Genomic DNA, 21176 nt, shown 5'->3' on the forward strand with positions numbered 1-21176 from the left:
CTCCTTTTAACTTGGTAGTCATTTATTTAGTAGTGCTGTTGCTGGGTTAAAGGGTAGCACATTTTTGTAGCTTTTTCAGCATAGTTCCAAATTGCTCTCCACAATGATTGGATCAGTTCGCAACTCCATCAACAATGCATTAGTGTCCCTATTTCCCCACACCTCCAACATTTGTCGTTTTACTTTTTTGTTATGTTATACAATCTGAGTATTGGGAGGCAGCATCTCAGAGTTTCTTCAATTGGGTTTCTCTAAACAGTAGTGATTTGGAACATTTTTTCATAGCTGTGTGAAAACTGTCTGTTCATATCCTTTGACCATTTTCTCAATAGAGAAATGGCATATATTCTGATAAATTTGCCTCAGTTCTCTATATATCTGAGAAATATGTTGTAAAAATTACGCCCTGGTTTTCTGCTCTCCTTCTAATCTTGATTGTATTGGCTTTGTTTGGGGAGCCCTTTTTAATTGAATGTAATAAAAATTAATCTATTTTACTTCCTGTAATGCCTTTTATATCTTGTTTGATCACAAAATCTTCCTTTATCCATAGATCTGACAGGTAAACTATTGCATATTCCCCTAATTTATCTATAGAATCATCCTTTATGTCTAAATCATGTACTCATTTTGACCTTAAATTGGTCTGAGAGATGTTTGTTTATACTTAGTTTCTGCCAAACTGCTTTCTAGCTTTTTCTAGCAGGTTTTTTTCAAATAGTGTGTTCTTGTCCCAGAAGCTTGAATATTTCAGTTCATCAAGCACTAGATTAGTATGGTCATTTACTACTCTGTAATGTGTACCTAAATGCAGTAGATAAGAATGTCAGACCTGGTCACTAAACTGTGTTTCTTCAGTTTTTTTATCTGTAAAATGAGCTGGAGAAGGAATGAAAACCACTGTAGTATCTTAGCCAAGAAAATTCCAAATGGGGTAATGAAGAGCTGGACAGGACTGCAAAGCAACTGAATAACAACATTGTGTCATGAGTCTATTTCACCATTCTGTTTCTTAGCTAATACCAAATTGTTTTGATGATTACCACTTTATGATGAAATTTGAGATCTGGTACATTAAGTCACCTTTCTTTATATTTTTTCCAGTGATTTCCTTAATATTTTGTTATTTTTTTTTGTTCTACAAAATAATTATTGGTAGTTTGATTGATGTGGCATAATTTACTTCATGAATCATGTCAAGTAGAATTGTAATTTTCTTATATTGGTTCAGCCTATCCATGAGTAATCAATGTTTCTCCAATTGATTAGATCTGACTTTTATTTGTATGAAGAGTGTTTTGTAATTGTGTTCATTTAGTTCCTGAATTTTGCCTTGGCAAGTAGACTCCCAAGTATTTTGCATTTCTACAGTTATTTTAAAGGGAATTTTTCTATCTCTTACTGTTGGATTTTATTGGTAATGTATAGAAATGCTGATGATTTTGTGGGTTTATTTTATATCCTGAAACTGCTAAATTTCATTTATAAATTATCTCAACTAGTTTTTTTTAGTTTAGTATAGTACAGTCTTCAAAAAGGGATTGTTTTATTTTCTCATTGATTATGTTAACTCTTTCAATTTCTATTTCTTTTCTTATTGCTATAGCTAGACTTTCTATTACAATGAATAGCGTGATGGTAACAGACATCCTTTCTTCACAACTGATATTACTGGGAAGACTTTTAGATTATCCCCATTACAGATAATGTTTACTGATGGATTTAGATAGATGTTACTTCTCATTATAAGGAAAGCTCCATTGATTCCAATGCTTTCCAATGTTTTTAGTAGGAATGATTACTGTGTCTTGTCAAAAACTTTTTCCATATCTATTGACACAATAATATTATTTTTATTGGTTTTGTTATGGATATGGCCAATTGTGCTGATAGTTTTCTTAATAGTGAATCAGCCCTGCATTCCTGGTATAAATTCCACTTGATCATAGCTTTGTCATCTATTGCTCCTTACTAGTATTTTATTTAAAATTTTGTTTTGATATTCATTGGGAAAATTGATCGATAGTTTTCTTTTTCTGGTTTTGCTCTTTCTGGTTTAAATATCAACAGCATGTTTGTTTTGTAATAGGATTTTGGTGACACTTTTTCATCTATTTTTTCCAAAGAGTTTATATAGTAGTAGAAATAATTATTCTTTAAATGTTTGGTAGAATTCTCATCATCAATCTGGTGATTTTTTTTTCCTTAGGGAGCTCATTGATGGCTTGTTCAATTTCTTATTCTAAGAGAGGGTTGTTTAAGTATTCTACTTCTCCTGCTCTTAGTTTGGGAAATTTATATTTTTATAAATATTTATCCATTTAATTTAAATTTTTAGATTTATTGACATACAATTGGGCAAAATAGCTCCTAAAAATTGCTTTAATTTCATCTTATTGGTGATGAATTCATCCTAAAACATTTTTGATACTGGTAATTTGGTTTCCTTCTTTTGTTTTTTTCTTCTGTTTTAAAATACAAAAAAAAAAAAAGATGAAACAAAACAAAAGAGAGCATTGCACTGTGTTCAACAGAACATTAGGGAGGTTTCAAATTATATAACAATAAATTACCAGTTCAAGAAAGTATGTATATATGTATACATATGTGTGTGTGTATTAGTAGAAGAAATTATATTCATATATGTCCATCTTTTGTTTACTTCCTTGTAAATTTTTATTGTCCTCTGCTGCACACATTTTTTACTTTATTCTTTTTTTCCCTTTCAAGTTCTACCCCTCAAGCTATAATTAAGAAAAGATATATTTATCTATAAATATGTGGATACACACACACACACACACACACACACATACATACATACATACACTGCTCTCCCCCCCCACACACACATCTTTTCTATCCCTGTTGACTCTTTGTCTTAATTCTGCTCCTTAACTTGCCTTAGTATTACTTAACCTCCCTCCATCCATAGATCTCTCCCTTGTCTTCTTCTCTCATCATTTGCTTCCCTATCCTTTCCTCCCCTATTATTTCTTTATAGATTTTGAAGGGTGCTATATAAGTTGTGTTATCTATTTAATCCATTACTGATGTGAATGTGTCTATTTTTCTTCTGCACGTCATTTATATAACATAATTCCCATTTTTTACCTTAATTTTACCCCAATCTTTCTTTTGAACTATTTTATTGTTGATGCCAATCTTAAACATATGGTATACATTTCCCATATAAAAAGACCATAAACAATTTGTACATGTTGAGTTCCTTGAAAATGATCTTTGATATTGGCTCTTATATGTTAAATTTTCTGTTATGTTTGGTTTTGGTTGATAGAAAATCCTGAAAATCTGCCAAATTCATTGAATGTCCATTTTTTCTCATTCAATATTATAAATAATTTTGCTGGGTAGGATATTTTTGGTCATGGGCCTAGTTCTTTTTTTCTATTATAGCTTTTTATTTACAAAACATATGCATTATTTTTTATTTCCTTCACAGGCTAATTGTATACTATTTCAGAGTCCGATTCTTTTTGTACAGCAAAATAACTGTTTGGACATGTATACTTATTTTGTATTTAATTTATACTTTAACATATTTAACATGTATTGGTCAACTTGCCATCTAGGGAAGGGGGTGGAGGGAAGGAGGGGAAAAATTGGAACAAAAGGTTCGGCAATTATCAATGCTGTAAAATTACCCATGCATATAACTTGTAAATAAAAAGCTATTAAAAAAATAAAAAACATATGCATAGGTAATTTTTCAATATTGACCCTTGCAGGGGCAGCTAGGTGATGCAGTGGTTAGAGCACTGGCCCTAAATTCAGGAGAACCTGAGTTCAAATCTGATCTGAGACATTGAACATTCCTAGCTGTGTGACCCTGGACAAGTCACTTAACCCCATTGCCTCAGGAAAAAAAAATTGACCCTTGCAAAATCTTTTGTTTCAACTTTTCCCTTCCTTTCCCCACCCCTCCCCTAGATGGTATACATGTTAAATATGTTAATATTAAGACATGTTAAATATGTTAAAGTATATGTTAAATCCAATATATGTATACATATTTATATAGTTATTTTGCTGCACAAGAAAAATTGCATCTAGAAAAAAAGAAAGAAAAAAAAACCTGAGAAGGAAAACAAAAATGTTTGTGGAAATGCTATGTTGTGGTCCACACTCATTTCCCATAGTTCTCTCTCTGGGTGTAGCTGATTCTCTTCTTTACTGAACAATTGGAACTAGTTTGAATCATTTCATTGTTGAAGACAGCCACATTCATCAGAGTTGATCATCGTATAATCTTCTTGTTGCCGCATATAATGATCTCTTGGTTCTGCTTATTTCACTTAGCATCAATTCATGTAAGTCTCTCCAAGCCTCTCTGAAATCATCCTGTTGGTCATTTCTTAAAGAACAATACTATTCCATAATATTCATATACCACAATTTATTCAGCCATTCTCTAATTGATGGGCATTCATTCAGTTTCATGGGTCTAGTTCTTTTGATTGTCAGCAAATATGATTCCAGGATCTGCAGTTTTTTTTTTTATGGCTATTGATTAGTCCTGTATAATTCTAATTGTAGCTCCAGCTTATTTGAATTTTTTTTCTTGTTTCTTGCAAATTTTTCTCTTTGATCTGGGGGTTTTGAAATTTGGCAATAATATACTTACATGTTCCACAAAGGATCTCATTGAGATGGTGATCAATGGATTTTTTTTTCCTATTTCTACTTTCCTCTAATGTTTTATCACTCCAGGACAATTTTCTTGGATTATTTCTTGCTTTATGATGTTAAGGTTCTTTTTCTGATCACAATTTTCAGTCAATCCAATTATGTTTATATTTTCTTTTCTTGATCGTTACCCAGATCTGTCATTTTTCTTATGCTTTACATCTTGTTCTATTTTCTCATTCTTTATCATCTCTTTTGTTATTTCTTAGTTTCTCATAACTTTACTGGCTTCCCCTTTCAAATTCTAATTTTCAAATAATTATTTTTATCAATGGGAGTCTGTGTCTTATTTTCTATTTGATTAAATTTTTTCCCATAATCTTATTTTTCTTGGATGGTTTTCTTCCCTCAATGTGTCTCATTTGATTTTTAAATTCTTTTTTTAGTTTTTCTATAAATTCTTTCTGGACAGGGAACCATTTCCAACTATTTTTGAGGGTAGAAGCTTTTTTTTTACTTCAGTGTCTTTCTCCAAAGATGAACCCCAATTTTTCCTGTTTCTATATTTGGGTTCTTTCTTTTTAGCCAGTTCATTTTTTAAAAAATAAGAGGTATTAGTATAAGCACCTCTAATTTTGAGGTGGAGGGATGGTGCCTCTAGCTTTGCTTCAGGTCTACCCTCTGAGCAGGGACACAAAAATAAAAGTGCCCCCTCCTGCAAGAGCCCACAGGCAGCAACTAATCCATGTTTCCATAGCTCTTTATTGAATGAAATTTTTATTGCATGATGAGTTGGAAAGAATACATTTAATATTTCTGTTTTTCTACATTTGAATATAAGATGTTTATGTCCTAATACGTGGTCAATTTTTGTATAAGTGCCTTATCATTGAAAAAAAAGTATATTCCTTTCTATTGCCACTCCATTTTCTTCAGAGGTGTATCATATCTCACTTTTTTCAGATTATATTACTCCCCTTTACTTCTCTCTCATTTACTTTTAGATACATTTATCCAGTTCTGACAAAGGGAAGTTGAGGTTCCCCATTAGCATAGTTTTACTATGGATTTCCTCCAGTAACTCATTAATTTTTTTCTTTAAGAATTTGGATACTATATTATTTAGCTCATATTATGTTTAGCATTGAAATTACTTCATTGCCTTTTGTACCTTCCAACAAAATTTCCTTGCTTATCTTTTAAAATTAGATCTATTTTTGCTTTTATTTTGTCTGAAAGCATATATGACTACTATGTATGTAAATAGAGTTCTATAACCAATTGAGTATGGATGCTATTCCCTCTTTGAGTCAATTCTGATGAGAGTAAGGTTCAAACATTGCCCATCCCCCTATCTTTCCCCTCACTGAACTTTTCATGTCTCTTTAATCTGAGATAATTTACTCAACTCTACCACCCCCTCCCTTCTTCTCTCAGTGCATTCCTCTTTCTTAACCCTTAATTTTTTTTTTATATCTTCCCATCAGAGTCAACTCCTACCTGTGTCCTTTGTTTATGTATATTTTTTCTAACAGTTCTAACAATGACAGAATTCTTAGGAGTTACAACTATCATCTTCCTATATAGGGATATAAATATGGATAAATTGATTATGATGGAAAAGAGTAAAAAGGGAATCTAAAGGTTTTAGGTAACATGGCTTGGAGAAGAAATGTAGAAAAGAGAAAGAATAATGTGTTTAGAGTCAAGAGACCTAGATCTATTTCCTGGTTCAGTCCTTTGTTACTTATAAGTTAATCATTTCATCTGTGTGATTCTCCTCCCCATCCTTCTCTAAATATTCCATAAGGGATGTAATCAACACATGGAAGGAAGCTTTCTACAGGTTCTTTTAACATCTCAAAGCTATGAATGTGGTTAATTTTGCTGATCTGCTTTGTTTTGTTTACTTGCTTTAAAAAACAAAGCAAAATAGGAAAAAAAGCCGCTTGTTTGTTGTGAGAAATGAAATGGCTCTCTGGATAGGGCAGGTGGAATCAATCCAGGAAGGTACAACATTTAAAAGGAAAAGATAATAATAATAATTAAAGAAAAACGCTCACTCATTTGATTTCTTCCCCAACCAGTTCTTCTTCCTAATTTTTCTATTCATATCAAAGGTACAACCATTCTCTTATGATAATAATTCACCTTTATATAGCCCTGAAATCTTTGAAGTACTCTGCAAATGTACTTTTTTTTCCCCTACCCTATGTTGTCACATGTCATGAGTCATTTGTCTCTCATCAAGGTCAAAAAGTGGGAGGTCACGTAGTAAAAATGATAACAGATACACTTGCCTGGAATTGTCTCTCCCTATCAGACTGTAAGTTTCTTGAGAGCAGACACTGTTTATATTAATTGTATCCTCAAAGTTTAGCACAGTAGTTGGCATGTAGTAGGCACTTCATACATATTTATTACATTCGATTAGAATGGTAGGAAAGAAATTAAATTTCAAAGTATCAGGAAGGGCACGAGTTGTAAAAAATAACAAGTGGGTTTGTAGTTGCCCATTTCAACAAATTCTAAAGGAAGATATAAAATAAAATAGCAGAAAATAATAATAGTAGTAGTGCTTTAAGGTTTACAAGGCTCTTTCCTTGTGTTTTTTCATTTGTCCCTCAGCAATTCTATGAGTTAGTTGCCATTATTTTCTCCATTTTACAAACAGGGAGATTAAGTATTTTCCCAGAGTCACACAGATAGTAAATATGAGACAAGATCTGAAATCAGCTATTCCTGACTCCAAATCCAGCACTCTGCTTAGGTGGTATTTAGGTGGATTCATTGAGTTGTATCTGCACCCTTTCCCCCAATTTGGCAACAAAGGACAACACCTCAAACATATTCAGGGACTGAGAACAGCAAGTACAGTAATCTGCTCCCTCTCCCCTCTGACCCCTCCACACAGCCCTAGAGATGCCCAGCCTCTGAAAGGATTCACTGATTTCTCACCAACAGCTGCACCACATAAGTCCTCCCCACCACACCCTTTGGCAACAACTTATCACAGTCATATTGGACTAAGCTGGGGCACAGATAGGAAGGAAAGTTGCTATCACATATGCCCAGGATTCCACCTTTGAGAATGGGACAGGCTCCTATGCCCCCTTTTCCATAGGGAGTTGTGGGTGTGGAAAGGAGAAAGAAGATATTTGGGTAAAGGAAGGCAGAGGGGTTCTTATATGAATCCTAGCAACTTCAAAATGAAAAGTGGGGGGTACAGTGGGGAATGTCACTCTGATCTTTTGTTCCAATTAAATGTCCCTTACTCTAGCCATTAAAAATATCCTGGCTGTGTTCCTGCCCTTCCTTCCTGTGTAAGCCACGAGCCAAGTGACTGCTTCAACCCCTCAGTCTCTCATGGTGCTTGGCAACTTGTCAAACAATACAACAATTGCTTGTCCTCCTCAGAAATAGAGCAAAGCGAGTTCAAATGAACTGACATTTATCTTCAATAATCTTCTGTCACTTTTAACCACCCTCAAATTAGACTTTGGGCTATACATAGCTGGAAAAAACGGCATGTGATGTTTCAGTGCCGGACTGGGAGTGGGTGGGGTTGGGAGGGTGGAAGTTCTAATTGGTGGTATCTACCTCAGTGGATAAGCCCTCTAGAGTTTGAAGTTGAAGCCTCTGAGTAAAAAAGGACCCCAATAGGTCGGATTTAAAATAGGAAAAGATCATAGTCTAAGTTTTCTTTGGAAATTTTGGGAATGCTTAGTTAATCTTGCTCCTAATCTTGGGAATATCTATGCTTGGTCTTTTTTTACTCCTCAGTGTCATAGAGAACATTCAGTTCAGTTCTATACCATTTATTGACTCTCTACCATAAAGACCACCAAATGTCCACTTCTACATGAAATTAGAAGTTAGAAATTCCTACTTTTGATCTCTTAGGACACTTTGTCCCTTTCTTTTTCATATATCACATTCTCTTCTATTTCATAGATGTAGTGCCTAGGCTCTTTCTAATGCAAAGCTCAAACTATTTCCTCCAACCAAAACAAAAAATAAACAAAAAACTTTCCCAAATCCATGGCATTTTGTAGGTCAAAGACACCCAAAACTGGAGCTTGTGAGCCCCCACCAATGTGTCTTCTTTTTACTAGATCAACCAGAAATTAGAAGATATTTAATCAAAGAAATCAAAATAAGCAAAAAGATTTTTCCCAAATACACAGAGCCATACCCTTCCTGGATTACCAGATCACCAATGGGAAAAGGGGAATTTACAAGGAATATATATCACCACAAAATACTAACAGGGAGCCCCAATAAAGGGAATATATATATATACATATATATATATATAATATATATATATATATATATATATATGTATATATGTATATATATATATATATAATATATATACACATATACATATATATACATACATACATATATATATAAATCTAGATATAGATATAGATATAGATATAGATATAGATATAGATATAAATAATCTCCCAGGGAATAGGATCAGCCACAGGGAGAGGGAAATTCATACCTCGTTTCTCCAAGTTGCTCTCTGCTGCCATCTTCTGGGTGTCTCCATTCTGTGAGGCACATTTTGCCTGTATTATTACTCTCCATTGTCATCTGTTGATTGTCAGCTGCAATCTGACTTTTTTTCACTAAGGTGATCCTTTGGGCTGTGGTCTTCGTCTTCAATATTATTTCTATTGCTCTTTGCTGCCATCAACTGGCCATATGCTACAACTAGTCTTTTTATTCTAGGGGGAGAGGCTCCCAGTTTGGGTTTATATTTGAAGTCTTGTGCAGTAATTAGCTCTTTTGTTATGGGACCCTATGGAGCCAGCAGTCTTTTGAATTCTTTTCCTCTTGATTCTGATCTGGGCTTCTGCTTCTAAACTTTTATCTGAGTTACAATCCAAAATTCCTTTTAATTCCTAATACACACATACACAAATATAGATATATAAAATACATACATACATACAAAAATACATAATATACACATACACATATATGTACACATACACACGCATACAGAGACATACATTTATGTGCACGTGCATCTATACCTATGAATACATATATGTATACAGTATGTGTGTATACATTATAAGTGTGTATATGCATGTATGTTTATATGTGCATGTGTTATATGTATATACCAGGAACTAGATGTAGAACTTAGATCCATCCCTGACACATTCTATGTGATTTTGAACAAGTCACACAAAATCTTTGTTCTTTTCAGTTTCCTAATAGGTAAAATAATAATAATAAAGCATTTTGAAAACCTTAAAGTGCTAGTTAACTTTATTGTTGCTCTTATTATTTAACCCTCTCAGCTCAGTGCCCTCATCTATAAAAATAATTAGGTTGAGTTTTTCAGCCTCCAAAGTTTCTTTCATTTCTAAAACTTGGATTTTATAGTTTTAATCCCAAGGTCACATAGTAAATGATAGATCCAATATTCAGACTCAGGTTCGACTCCCAATTCAGCACTCTCTTTATTGTAAGAAACTGCCTCTCTAAGCATGCTATGAAGAAGGATCTAGAGAATGAATAAGAGATCCCTGTATGGAAAAGTAGAGTACTTTAGCCATCTCCAAGCAGTTAAAGGGTTATAATGGGAAGAAACTCTAAATTTAGTTCTATTGTTTCCCAAAGAGTAGAACCAGAGAAAACAGATTGACATTTCAAAGAGAAAAAAACTTAAGTAAAATTTTCATTACAATGAAAGCTATCCAAAAGTGAAAGGTATTCCCTACTGAAGTAATGGGTTTCCCTGGGGCCATCTCCCATCATCCAGATTTCCTACGGGACCCCAAATGACTCTGGTAGAGAACTCTGCTCATTTAAATTCAATTCACCCACTAGTCAGGAAATCGCCCTCTTGAAAACTTTGGTTCTCTTCAAGAATAATAGATGAACAAGTGTGTGATTCTATTACACTAGGAAACCTCAAGCAAAGATGACACCATTTGTTGGGTACATTGTAGCATGCATTCTAATTCCGGACCATCCAGCTTTCCAATGCCAAAAGTCTGCAATTTTGTGAATTGAAAAAAGCATTATTATCTATTTACTTAAGAAGGACTAAGAAGAACCCCCTTGCGACCCTCTCCCACTTTGGTTGGAGTTTGATCAACTGAAATTTCTCTCAAGATTGAATGTAATTCAGGTCTTTATATATTTCAAACAGATCAGGAACTTGCTCATTCTGAAGTTTTACTGAACATTACAGTTTCACTTTTTGAAGCTGTATCTATAAATGGTTATTCAATAACGTGCATGTGGTAGTACATATGGATTTACTCCACCATAAGGGGAAGGACAGGATCTTATGTATTTTCATGTTGCACTAAGAAATATTGAAGTTGAATGTAGGTTAAAAAAAAAGTTTGATGACTGATTACTAGAAAGTCAAGGATGTCCTGTTACTTAGATGAAATATGAAATCAAAAATTTCCCAGAGATCCATAAAGGCCATGTTTGAGAGCTCACAAGAACTAATTGTTAAATTTTCAGTATGAGAGTTTACACTTGGGAAATTGGTAAATCCTACAAATCAAGACTTGATTTATTTGTTTTGTTAATTTCTAGACTTAAGAAAGTGAAAGAGAAAATGTAAATAATATCAATCAAACTTGATACTATGTTAAGGGAATGCTTGTTGTATTCCATAGATTAAAAACAAAATAAAAATAAAAAACCAGTTAAGAATTAGGGTAAAGTAACTCAATTAAAAATTATATGTCTTTAAAATATTTTAAGAATGTTATGTTCTTTTAATAAAAGTCTATTTTGTAAAATAATGATGGTGATGATGATGATGATGAGAACAATATAATAATCCTCTTAAAAAAAAAAAAGAATGTGTCATGAGGCCATTTTTAGGGGAGAGCCAGTTGTTAAACATTTACCAGCCCACTTATGGATCAGTGATATGATGACTACTGAAGGCAGGCCAGATTCTATCACAGATATGGAACAAATTTAACTCTCCCCATACTTATCCTCTGGCTATGTATTTTGTGATTTCAAGCAAGACAGGACTAATAGAGTAGCTGAATGTAGCAGGGAGCAAACAGGAAAGTTTGGAATCAAACCCCACATCTAACATTTACTGGCTAAGTAAGTTGCTTAGAGATTTGGGCCTTGGTTTCCTCCTCTAAACTGGAAATAGCATGAGCTGTGAAGTCAGAGGGATTCATAGGCTACATCTGATGCTTATTTCTTTTGTGCTCCTAGGCCCAAGTCCTTAAATATTCAATAATTTTCAGTTTCTCAAGCTGTAAAATAAGAGAACTGGACTAGATGAACTTGAAAATTCTTTACTATCTCTAGGTAACCTATGAATATATCTGGTCCCCACTCTTCACTCTTATGAGCCAAACTTTGTGTCAAAAATTAAAAAGGAGGGGCAGCTACATGGTGCAGTGGATAGAATTCCAGCCCTGAAGTCAGGAGGACCTGAGTTCAAATTTGACAGCAGATATTTAACAATTTCTAACTGTATGTCCCTTGGGCAAGTCACAACTCCAATTGCCTCAACAACCAAAAAAAAGTGGGGAGGAGGGGAAGCCATTCTGTAAAATTTGTTGCTTTTCTTCAGTCATTTTTCAGTCGTATCCAGCTCTTTGTGACCCCATTTGGAATTTTCTTGGCAAAAACACTGGAGTAGTTGGCCATTTCTTTCTCCATCTGCAAAATTAGCCAACACATTAACCAAAACTGACAATGTTCTACCTCTTGTATCTCCCCCCTTCTGAAAAACAACAACAATAATAACAAATAACACAGAGGGAAGTACATTTTCTTAATTTGTCTTCAGGATCAAATTTCTTGATTGCAGTGGGGCTTTGGGGAAAGGGATGTCTTCATTTATATTGTTCTAGCCATTGTATAGACTTTTTCTTGGTTATTGTAGTCTTTCATTAATTCATTTAAGTCTTCCTATGTTTCTCTGAATTCTTCATATTAATGTCTTGTAGTATATTCATTTCTTATTCCCTTATTTTTATGTCCATGTTTAGCCTTTCACTCAAAGATGGAAGTGAACTTTGTTTTCAGTATTTCATTCTTTTAAAAAGTGTTACTATGAATATACAACAAACCTTTAAGAGGCTAAATATTTGTTAATTTTCTAGGTACTTCTTTTCTGACCATGTTTCTAAGTCTCTCCTATAAAGATTCCTCTTCTCCCCACCCCACCCCCAACCCATGACTGAAATTACTTTCCCAGATTTTTGCAATGCAAATACAGCTATAAAAACCAGTCACATGTCTGAGCTAATCAATCATGTCATGAACCCTCCAGTTTACAAGATTCAATGAATGAAAGGCAAAGTGCTTGGCTCTGTGGGGGAGCTAAACAGTGATGAAAGGAAAAGAGGTCCATTCCTGTGGAAGACGGCAAACCCATGGCCCAGTTTCTTTCTTTAGGCCATTGGGTTCCCTGGTGGATATGCTACATGAAAATTCCTTTCACAATACAGTCAGTTCTAAAGGGACTATTCACATTCTTTGGCTAAGAGAGAATCATTTAGGGTAAACATGTTTGAAATAAGCTGGTCCCCCATTAGGGTTATGGAATCTTTTTATATCAAAATCTTTATTGTAATGGGATTTCTTGTCTCAATCTGATTTGAGGTATCATATTAATATCAATTGCAATAATAATATTTATCACTTATTTCTCCCTAATTATCACTATTTCATTTATTATTGTGATTATTAGGCTGGGGTTATGATTTCTCTTTTTTCCCCAACCCACTCTTCAAAACCTACCTTAAATGGCATCTTCCTTGATTTGTGTTCCTACGCATGCCTCTTTAGAAATGGTCTCTTCCTCTTTGTGGGTTGCATCTTTCTTGGACACTTTTTTGGTAGAAGATTTTCTTTTATACTTGATTTCTCTCTCCTACTGGACTGTAAGTTCCTAGAGAACCAAGAGAATAGAGATCATGTCTTGCTCATTTTGGTATCATCAAAGGTGTCTTGCATATGATAAGAACTTAGTAAATATTTGCTAAAATTGCATTGAACTTCCCTTTGAAAAGTTCATAGTGTCACAGAGTTGGAGTTAAAAGGGACCTTTGAGATCATCTAACCATCATCAACCACCTAATTATACAGGTTAGGAAACACCTCTAAAGAGTTTAAATGACTTGCCCATAGTCACTCAAGCAGGGAATGACAGAGATAGAATTTGAACTCAGCTCTCCCACTTTCAAATCCAGTGAGCCTTCCACTGAATCATACTGCCTCTTTTCAGAGACAGTGAAAGGTGTGTGAATTAGCAATATGGTATAAAAGGGCGATGGAGTGAGAGTACAAGCTTTAGAAATCAGAAGACTCGGCTCTACATCCTAGTTCTGACAGTTCATAGCTATGGTGTCTGGCACGTAGTAAGTGTTACATAAACATTAGTTATTATGCTATTGTTATTGTTAGATGTGGTGAATCTCAGTTCCTTATCTCTAAATAGGTACAATAATATTTGTACTATTTATATAAAAAGGTCATTTGGAAGAATATAAGCACTGAGATTATCAAGGCATTGAATCTATAACAGCTTGCTGGAAGTCAATTTGAAAAGAATCCTAGACCAAAGAGTGGGTCAAATCCCAACTTTGCCATTTACTACTTGTATTAACTTGGGGAAGTCCATTATCTGCCATCAGTCTCATCTCTAAAATGAGAAGAACGGAGGAGATAATTTTTTTTTCTAATTCTAAAGCATGATCAATTATCATCCTTGCTTGGATTATCATCCAACACATAAAGGTGCACTCACAATTCATACCTGAGTACACAGTCAAGACAATTCCCATCCTTTTTTGATGGATCTCTGCTTGGGGGCCAGTGCAGCAATGGAAAGTGCAACAATGACAGGCCAAGCTCAGGGAACAATTGGTCAGCCAGCTTGCCTGGTATAAAGAGTACATGAAGGGGAGGGATAGATGAGTCTGAAAGGATAATCAGACCGTGTTTCTATCTGTCTCTATCAGAGGATAGTGAATGGTTGTACATGGGCATGGGGTAAAAATGTGGAACAATTCAACAGCTTGTCATCTATGTTTAGGGAATTGTGCTGATTCTCTGAGCACAACAAAGAGCTCTCACCTGATTCCTTCTCCCTTACCTTCTGCAGAGCCAACCATCTCCATAACAACAACAATAGTCAAATAACAGACAAATCTTGTAGCATTCACAAAGAAGCCCTCGTCATTACGTGTGCTTTAATTATGCATTGGCCTGTTTACTTTTGAACCTGCTACTTTCAGGTGGCTCTAGGAGTGGGGAGAGGCTGGTGCATGTTTCAGTTATTGGCAACAGGTGGGGTCTTTATGTCTTCACAATTCAACTCGCCCTGCCTTATTAGTGTGGCAATTGGGCCTGTGGGAGGGAACTGCTCCCTCTACAGTGATTGATGACTCAACTGGAGTAGGAAGGCATTAGATCTAGGCAGGGTGGGAAGTGAGAGAAAAATTTTGAAATCCCAATAAATACCAAGCAGGGTTGGATTTTAGCTAGAACCGAATTCTCTGACTTGTCTGTGATCTGGTGATTTTATCTATCCATCCTGACAAAGGAGAATAATTGGTTGTTTATGGCAAAATGAGAAAATGCCAAAATACAAATGGGATGAAACAATATAATAACCTGATATATGAATATGGGTGAAATAATTCAGAAGACTGCACAGAACATGAACTTTGTCTTGTTTCTGCACATATTTAAATATGCTAGGTGGGCAAGAGAGAGTCCAGGGTTAGAGCTAAAAAGACTCATTTTCTTAGTTCAAATATCACCTCAGACACTTACTAGCTATGTGACTGTAGACAAGTCACTTAACCCCTGTTTAACCTCAGTTTCCTCATCTACTAAAAACAAGCTGGGGAAGTAAATGACAGACTACTCCATTATCTTTGCCAAGAAAATTCCAAAATGGGTCACAAAGAGATGGATGCAATTGAAAATGACTGAACAATGACAACCCTACAAACAGGGAGGTCTGCTGAGTGAAAGTAATCATAATTAATAATAATGCATTTTTATAGGCTTTTAAAGTTAAAAAAAAGTTCTCATATTTTATAGGAACCAAACCTCAACCTAGTATCATATATTTCTTAAAGACTTGGGCAAAACATAAGGTATATTTTGATCAAATTTGTAATGGACAGGATGGCTAACAGAGAAAAATAAGAATGTGACTCAAAATAAACTTGCTTAATCAAAGCTGTATCCAGTCAAAAATAGGATTAAATTTAATAGGTGAACAGCAACACCATTTACCAATACAAGTTAGACTGTATACCCCACATTATTAAAAAAAAAAATCAACCATGAGTGATGATACAATTTTTGTCATCTCTAACCATTCCTTTTCATATCCTTCAACTCCAAACGCAATGTTTTTTTTTTTTTTCCTACCTCACCATAGTGAAGATTCAAGAAGTTCTACAATGAAGTAAAACCACAAAATTTAGGAATGTATATCAGGATCCATGTATCATTGCCCAAGATGGGTCCAAATATTATTAATGAATCAACATTTATTAAGAGCTTATTATATCCTAGGCACTATGCTAAGTATAATTCTCAAGTGGTTGACACCTATCTACTGGTTTTCTTCTTTTTGGCTTTAACCCATTTACTCTCATATTTTTGTGTGTTGCGGGAGGAAAAAAGCTGTCCTGATTTTTTTTAGAATCAGTTTTTCTCCTAGTTTAAGCCTACTACCCCAAACTCACAACAGAGACAGCCTCTTCTTATTTATTACTAATTAAAAACAGTCAAGCAAAACCAATTGATGCAGGAGGCATATCTGATGATGTATGAAACATTCTGCACCTAGTCTCTTACCTCTCCAAGGAAAAAAAGAAGATTAATTTCCTCATAGGATCATTGATTTGGAGCTGAAAGGCTCCTTAGAAACCATTAAGTACAACCCCTTTATTTTACAGATGAGGAAACTAGGGCATAGAGACCTAAGTGGCTTTCTGAGGATCATGTAGCATTTGAACCAGGATCTTCCTTAATGCAAATACAGTGACCTGTTTTTTATACTCCATTACCTCAATGTGCCTCATTTCTCCTTCTGGACCAAGATGGATAACTACAATTATATAGAATATAGTTTCATTTTAATGTTCACTTCAATAATGTTTGTTTATCCTGTATATTGTTTTTCTGCTTCTGCTCACTTTGTTTTATATCATATTTCTTCTCATATTTCTCTAGATTCTTTGAATGCATCCTAATATTTTATATAGAATAATTGTTTCAGCCATTTCCAACTCAATGGGTGCTCATTCGATTTCCAATTGTTTTGCTTCTATGATATATAAACAGTTTGAGAGACATAGTTTCTATGTGTTTAATAATTTTTATTAATTATAGATAACAGATAATAAAATGGTCATTTGGCTTTCCCTCATAAACCAAAGATGAATCATGGAGGTCAATCAATGCTTATATATCTTTGGATGAGTGGGTATTCCTAACAGGCAGAAATAAATTCTAATTAATTAACAATTAGTGAGAAAATGAATATTATAATTAGAGGTGGGCCTATTCTAATGAAGGACTGGCTTCTGACTCTGATCATGTCATTCATGGGCAAAGATCTATCTCAAGTCAGATCACTTTTACCTTGAGAAATCTATACAAAAGGATCTCCCATGTAGTCAGTGAAAAATGAATGTTGATGTGATATGAATTCCATTAGATAAGATGATCTAAGTGGGGTAAATTTTTAGAGTTTAAATGAACAAACAAAAAGGAAAAAAAAACATGGATTCCCTTCCTCCCTCCACCCAATATTAATTAATTATTAATATAAGGGAAAAAAATCATTTCTCTCACTAACACAAAAAAGTATTTCTATAAATACATGGAGATTTTCTTTCTGTATATAATAAACCTCCTTTGAGTATATGCTCAGCAATCTCTGGGTCAGAATGTCTGAACAGTTTAAGTAATAGCTTTTCCCACAGAATTACAAATTATTTTGCAGAAAGCTGGGATCAATTTGCAGCTCCACCCATGGTCCACTAGCACACTAATGTCCTCCAACCATTCCAACATAGATTATTTTCATCCATTGATATTTTTTGAGTAGGAGGCACATATCTCAGAGTTGTTTTAATTTGTCCTCATCTTTCTGTTTCCTTCAGCTGGCAGCCCAGGTTCTAGAACACAAAGATATAGGTTTTGCCATGGTGGACTCCAAGAAAGAAGCCAAGCTTGCTAAAAAGCTAGGTAAGTATGATTTTCAGAAGACACAAAGTGGACAAACAAGTAACTAAACATTTGCATTTTTTTCATATGATAATCTGACCACTTTTAAACAAAATATAACAAAATGTATAATTTTGATACTCCTTTTTGCAAAAGGGGAAAAAGTTAGTCATGGATGTTAATATGGCTTTTGCCATAATCATGAATATGATCACAGATTATGTAAAACTCCACATTATAGAAAGAAAAAGTCTGATTAACTTTAGGCATAACATAATCATATACTATAAGCATAAACAATAATAGCATTTGAGGGTTTAACTCATTTAATAATAGCTAACATTTATATAGGACTTTATTGTTTTCAAAGTATTTTACCTATATTATCACATTTGATCCTTACAACAACCTTAGAAAGCAACATTGCAGCTATTAATATCTTCATTTTACAGGTAAGGAAATTGAAATTAAGAAATATGGTTAATCAAATATAAAGCATCAGAGGTAAGGTTCAAACCTAGGATTTCCCGTTTCCAAATCCAGAGAGATATATGTTCTCCTACCTCAATGCCTACATAATGTCATTTTTCAGCTATATAAAGACTTCTGGCATCCAGATGGCTTCAGGAGTGTGCTAGTAAATATTTAACAACCAGCTCTCCAAAATAAATAATATATGTGACTAACTTTTAAGTTCAATCATCATTATTCATTTTCTTCCTTATTTTCTTATGTTTAGGCAATCAGCAAAACAATAAATCAATCTCGGACTTGTAGCAGTTACCTATTTTTAAAGTATAAATGTTCACATTGACAATTGAAAAATTGGTTCTCATGAATCAATTACAACTTGTACAAGCTGACTTCTGCATACCCCTGGAAAGTTTCCATAAAACAAACACCCCTCCTTGCTTGGTAGCAGCAAAGGTCTGAGTATATGGAGAAATATATACTGAGATGGGAACTCTTTTTTGGGTGTTTCCCAGGACAGACTGCAAAATCAGCTTTCAAATCCATCTTATGTTCTTCTTGGGCTCTTGGCTAGATCTTTCAAGGAAGGATAGGATTAAGGCTCTCCTAAAGATGGCATTGTGAAGTTATTGGATTTTCAGCCCAAGCTATCACAGCTGTATACTGTCATTAGCATGGAGACTGTTTGCTTAGGTGAGAATTGGTTAAGTTCCTGGAGTAGAAGTTTTGACACTTCTTATCCCCACATCAATATAACATGATGATGTGTAAATGTGCTTGATGCTTTTTACTCCTAAAATGTATGTGGGAGGGGCAGTTAGGTGGCACTGTGGATAGAACAGCCCTGAAGTCAGAAGGACCTGAGTTCAAATGTGGTCTCAGACACTTTATACTTCCCAGCTGTGTGACCCTGGGCAAGTCACTTAACCCCAATTGCCTCAACAATATGAGAGAGAGAGAGAGAGAGAGAGAGAGAGAGAGAGAGAGAGAGAGAGAGAGAGAGAGAGAGAGAGAGACATTTTACTCGCAGGAAACTTCCTCCTCTCTCCTTCTTCCCCTTTCTCCTCTTATCATAAGGGGATCCTTAAACATTAGTACCTTTACCCTTAAGTTCATCAGGTCCAATTCCCTTTTTTAACAGAAAAGAAAACTCAGAGAGGGGTTAAGTGAGTTAAGTGACTTACCCAGAGTCAAACACCTGTAAAGTGTCTAAGGTAGAATTTAATTCAGGTCTTCCTATCTTCACATCCAGTACCACTACTTCAACCCTCTTAATTTACAAATGGGGAAACCAAGGGCCAAGATAGAGAAAGGATTTTTCTAAGATCAAAAAATAAGAGACAAAACTGAGACATGAGCCCAGAGTCTTCATGCTCCAAACTCTACAATATTTTGTTTTGCTTTTCCACTATAACACACACACACACACACACACACATACTGTCCAGTCAGCTTTTCTGCTTGACCAGTGAAGGAGAGCAATTTTAGGAAGGGATTGTAAAACAAGACCTTTGCAAAAAGGTTAATTAGATTTGGAAGGTATAAGTATAGAAAAAGTCTTATGGAGGTTCTTCATTACAATGATAACAAATAGCTGTATTCTATTTTTCCTGGAGGTTGTAGTTAGAGACAAAAAAAAAAAAAGGATGATTTTGTAGCAGGACATATTTAGGCTAGACATCCAGAAGAACCAAAATTAGAGATACAAATAGATCATGAAGACAGACAGTGCTATCTTTTTCCCCATTTATGGCAGGCACCCAACTATATGAGAATTCATAAATGCAGTCTTTCCCAAGGGTAAAAGAACAAATTAGGTAAAGATACAAATGACCATCTGTCCCTTTTCCCTGGAGCCTAAGATCATTCTAATAAAGCCTGCCTTCTTTCCTCACAGGAGTCCTAATCTCACCCTATTTTATTTTCTCTTCCTTTTTCATAAGGATTTGTCATTGTAGAAGGATCTCAGGTACCTTTGATCAGATACCAGAGAGTAGAGCAGAATAGAGGAATTAGTGATATTAGGGCCAATGGAAGTACCTTACAGACCTGTTGTGAGAGAATTAAATACTTCAAATTTTGTAAAACTCTTGAGCTCTAAATCATCAGCATTTTTATACACCATTAACAAAATCCAACAGCAAAAGGTACAAAGAGAAATTCCATTTAAAATAACTGTCGATAATATAAAATATTTGGGAATCTATCTGCCAATGGAAAGTCAGGAGCTATATGAGCAAAACTACAAAATGCTTTCCACACAAATAAAGTCAGATCTAAACAATTGGAAAAATATTAAGTGCTCTTGGATAGACCGAGGGAATATAATAAAGATGACAATACTCCCTAAACTAATCTATTTATTTAGTGTTATACCAATCAGACTCCCAGGAAACTATTTTAATGATCTAGAAAAAATAACAACAAAATTCATATGCAAGAACAAAAAGTCAAGAATCTCCAGGGAATTAATGAAAAAAAAAAAAAAAAAGCAAATGAAGGTGACCTAGCTGTTATCAGATCTAAAACTCTATTATAAAGCAGTGGTCATAAAAACCATTTGGTACTGGCTAAGAAACAGAGTAGTTGATCAGTGGAATAGGTTAGGTTCACAGGACAAAATAGTCAATAACTATAGTAATCTAGTGTTTGACAAACTCAAAGATCCCTGTTTTTGTGATAAGAATTCACTATTTAACAAAAACTTCTGGGAAAATTGGAAGCTAGTGTGGCAGAAACTAGGTATTGACCCACACTTAACACCATATTTCAAGACAAGGTCAAAATGGGTTCATGATCTAGACATAAAGAATGATATTATAAAGAAA

The 21176-nt window shown here is 34.5% G+C and overlaps 1 protein-coding gene across 1 annotated transcript in view; it reads left to right on the plus strand.

Moving 5' to 3' along the window:
- Positions 1-21176, plus strand: part of CASQ2 (calsequestrin 2) — a 122172-nt gene that overhangs the window by 24786 nt on the left and 76210 nt on the right. Inside the window, exon 2 of the mRNA XM_051992931.1 lies at positions 17814-17898. Within this exon, the coding sequence (XP_051848891.1) occupies positions 17814-17898 (85 nt within the window). The remainder of the gene's footprint in view (positions 1-17813; positions 17899-21176) is intronic.

Source organism: Antechinus flavipes, chromosome 4, assembly GCF_016432865.1.
Source record: "Antechinus flavipes isolate AdamAnt ecotype Samford, QLD, Australia chromosome 4, AdamAnt_v2, whole genome shotgun sequence".
NCBI lineage: Eukaryota > Metazoa > Chordata > Mammalia > Dasyuromorphia > Dasyuridae > Antechinus > Antechinus flavipes.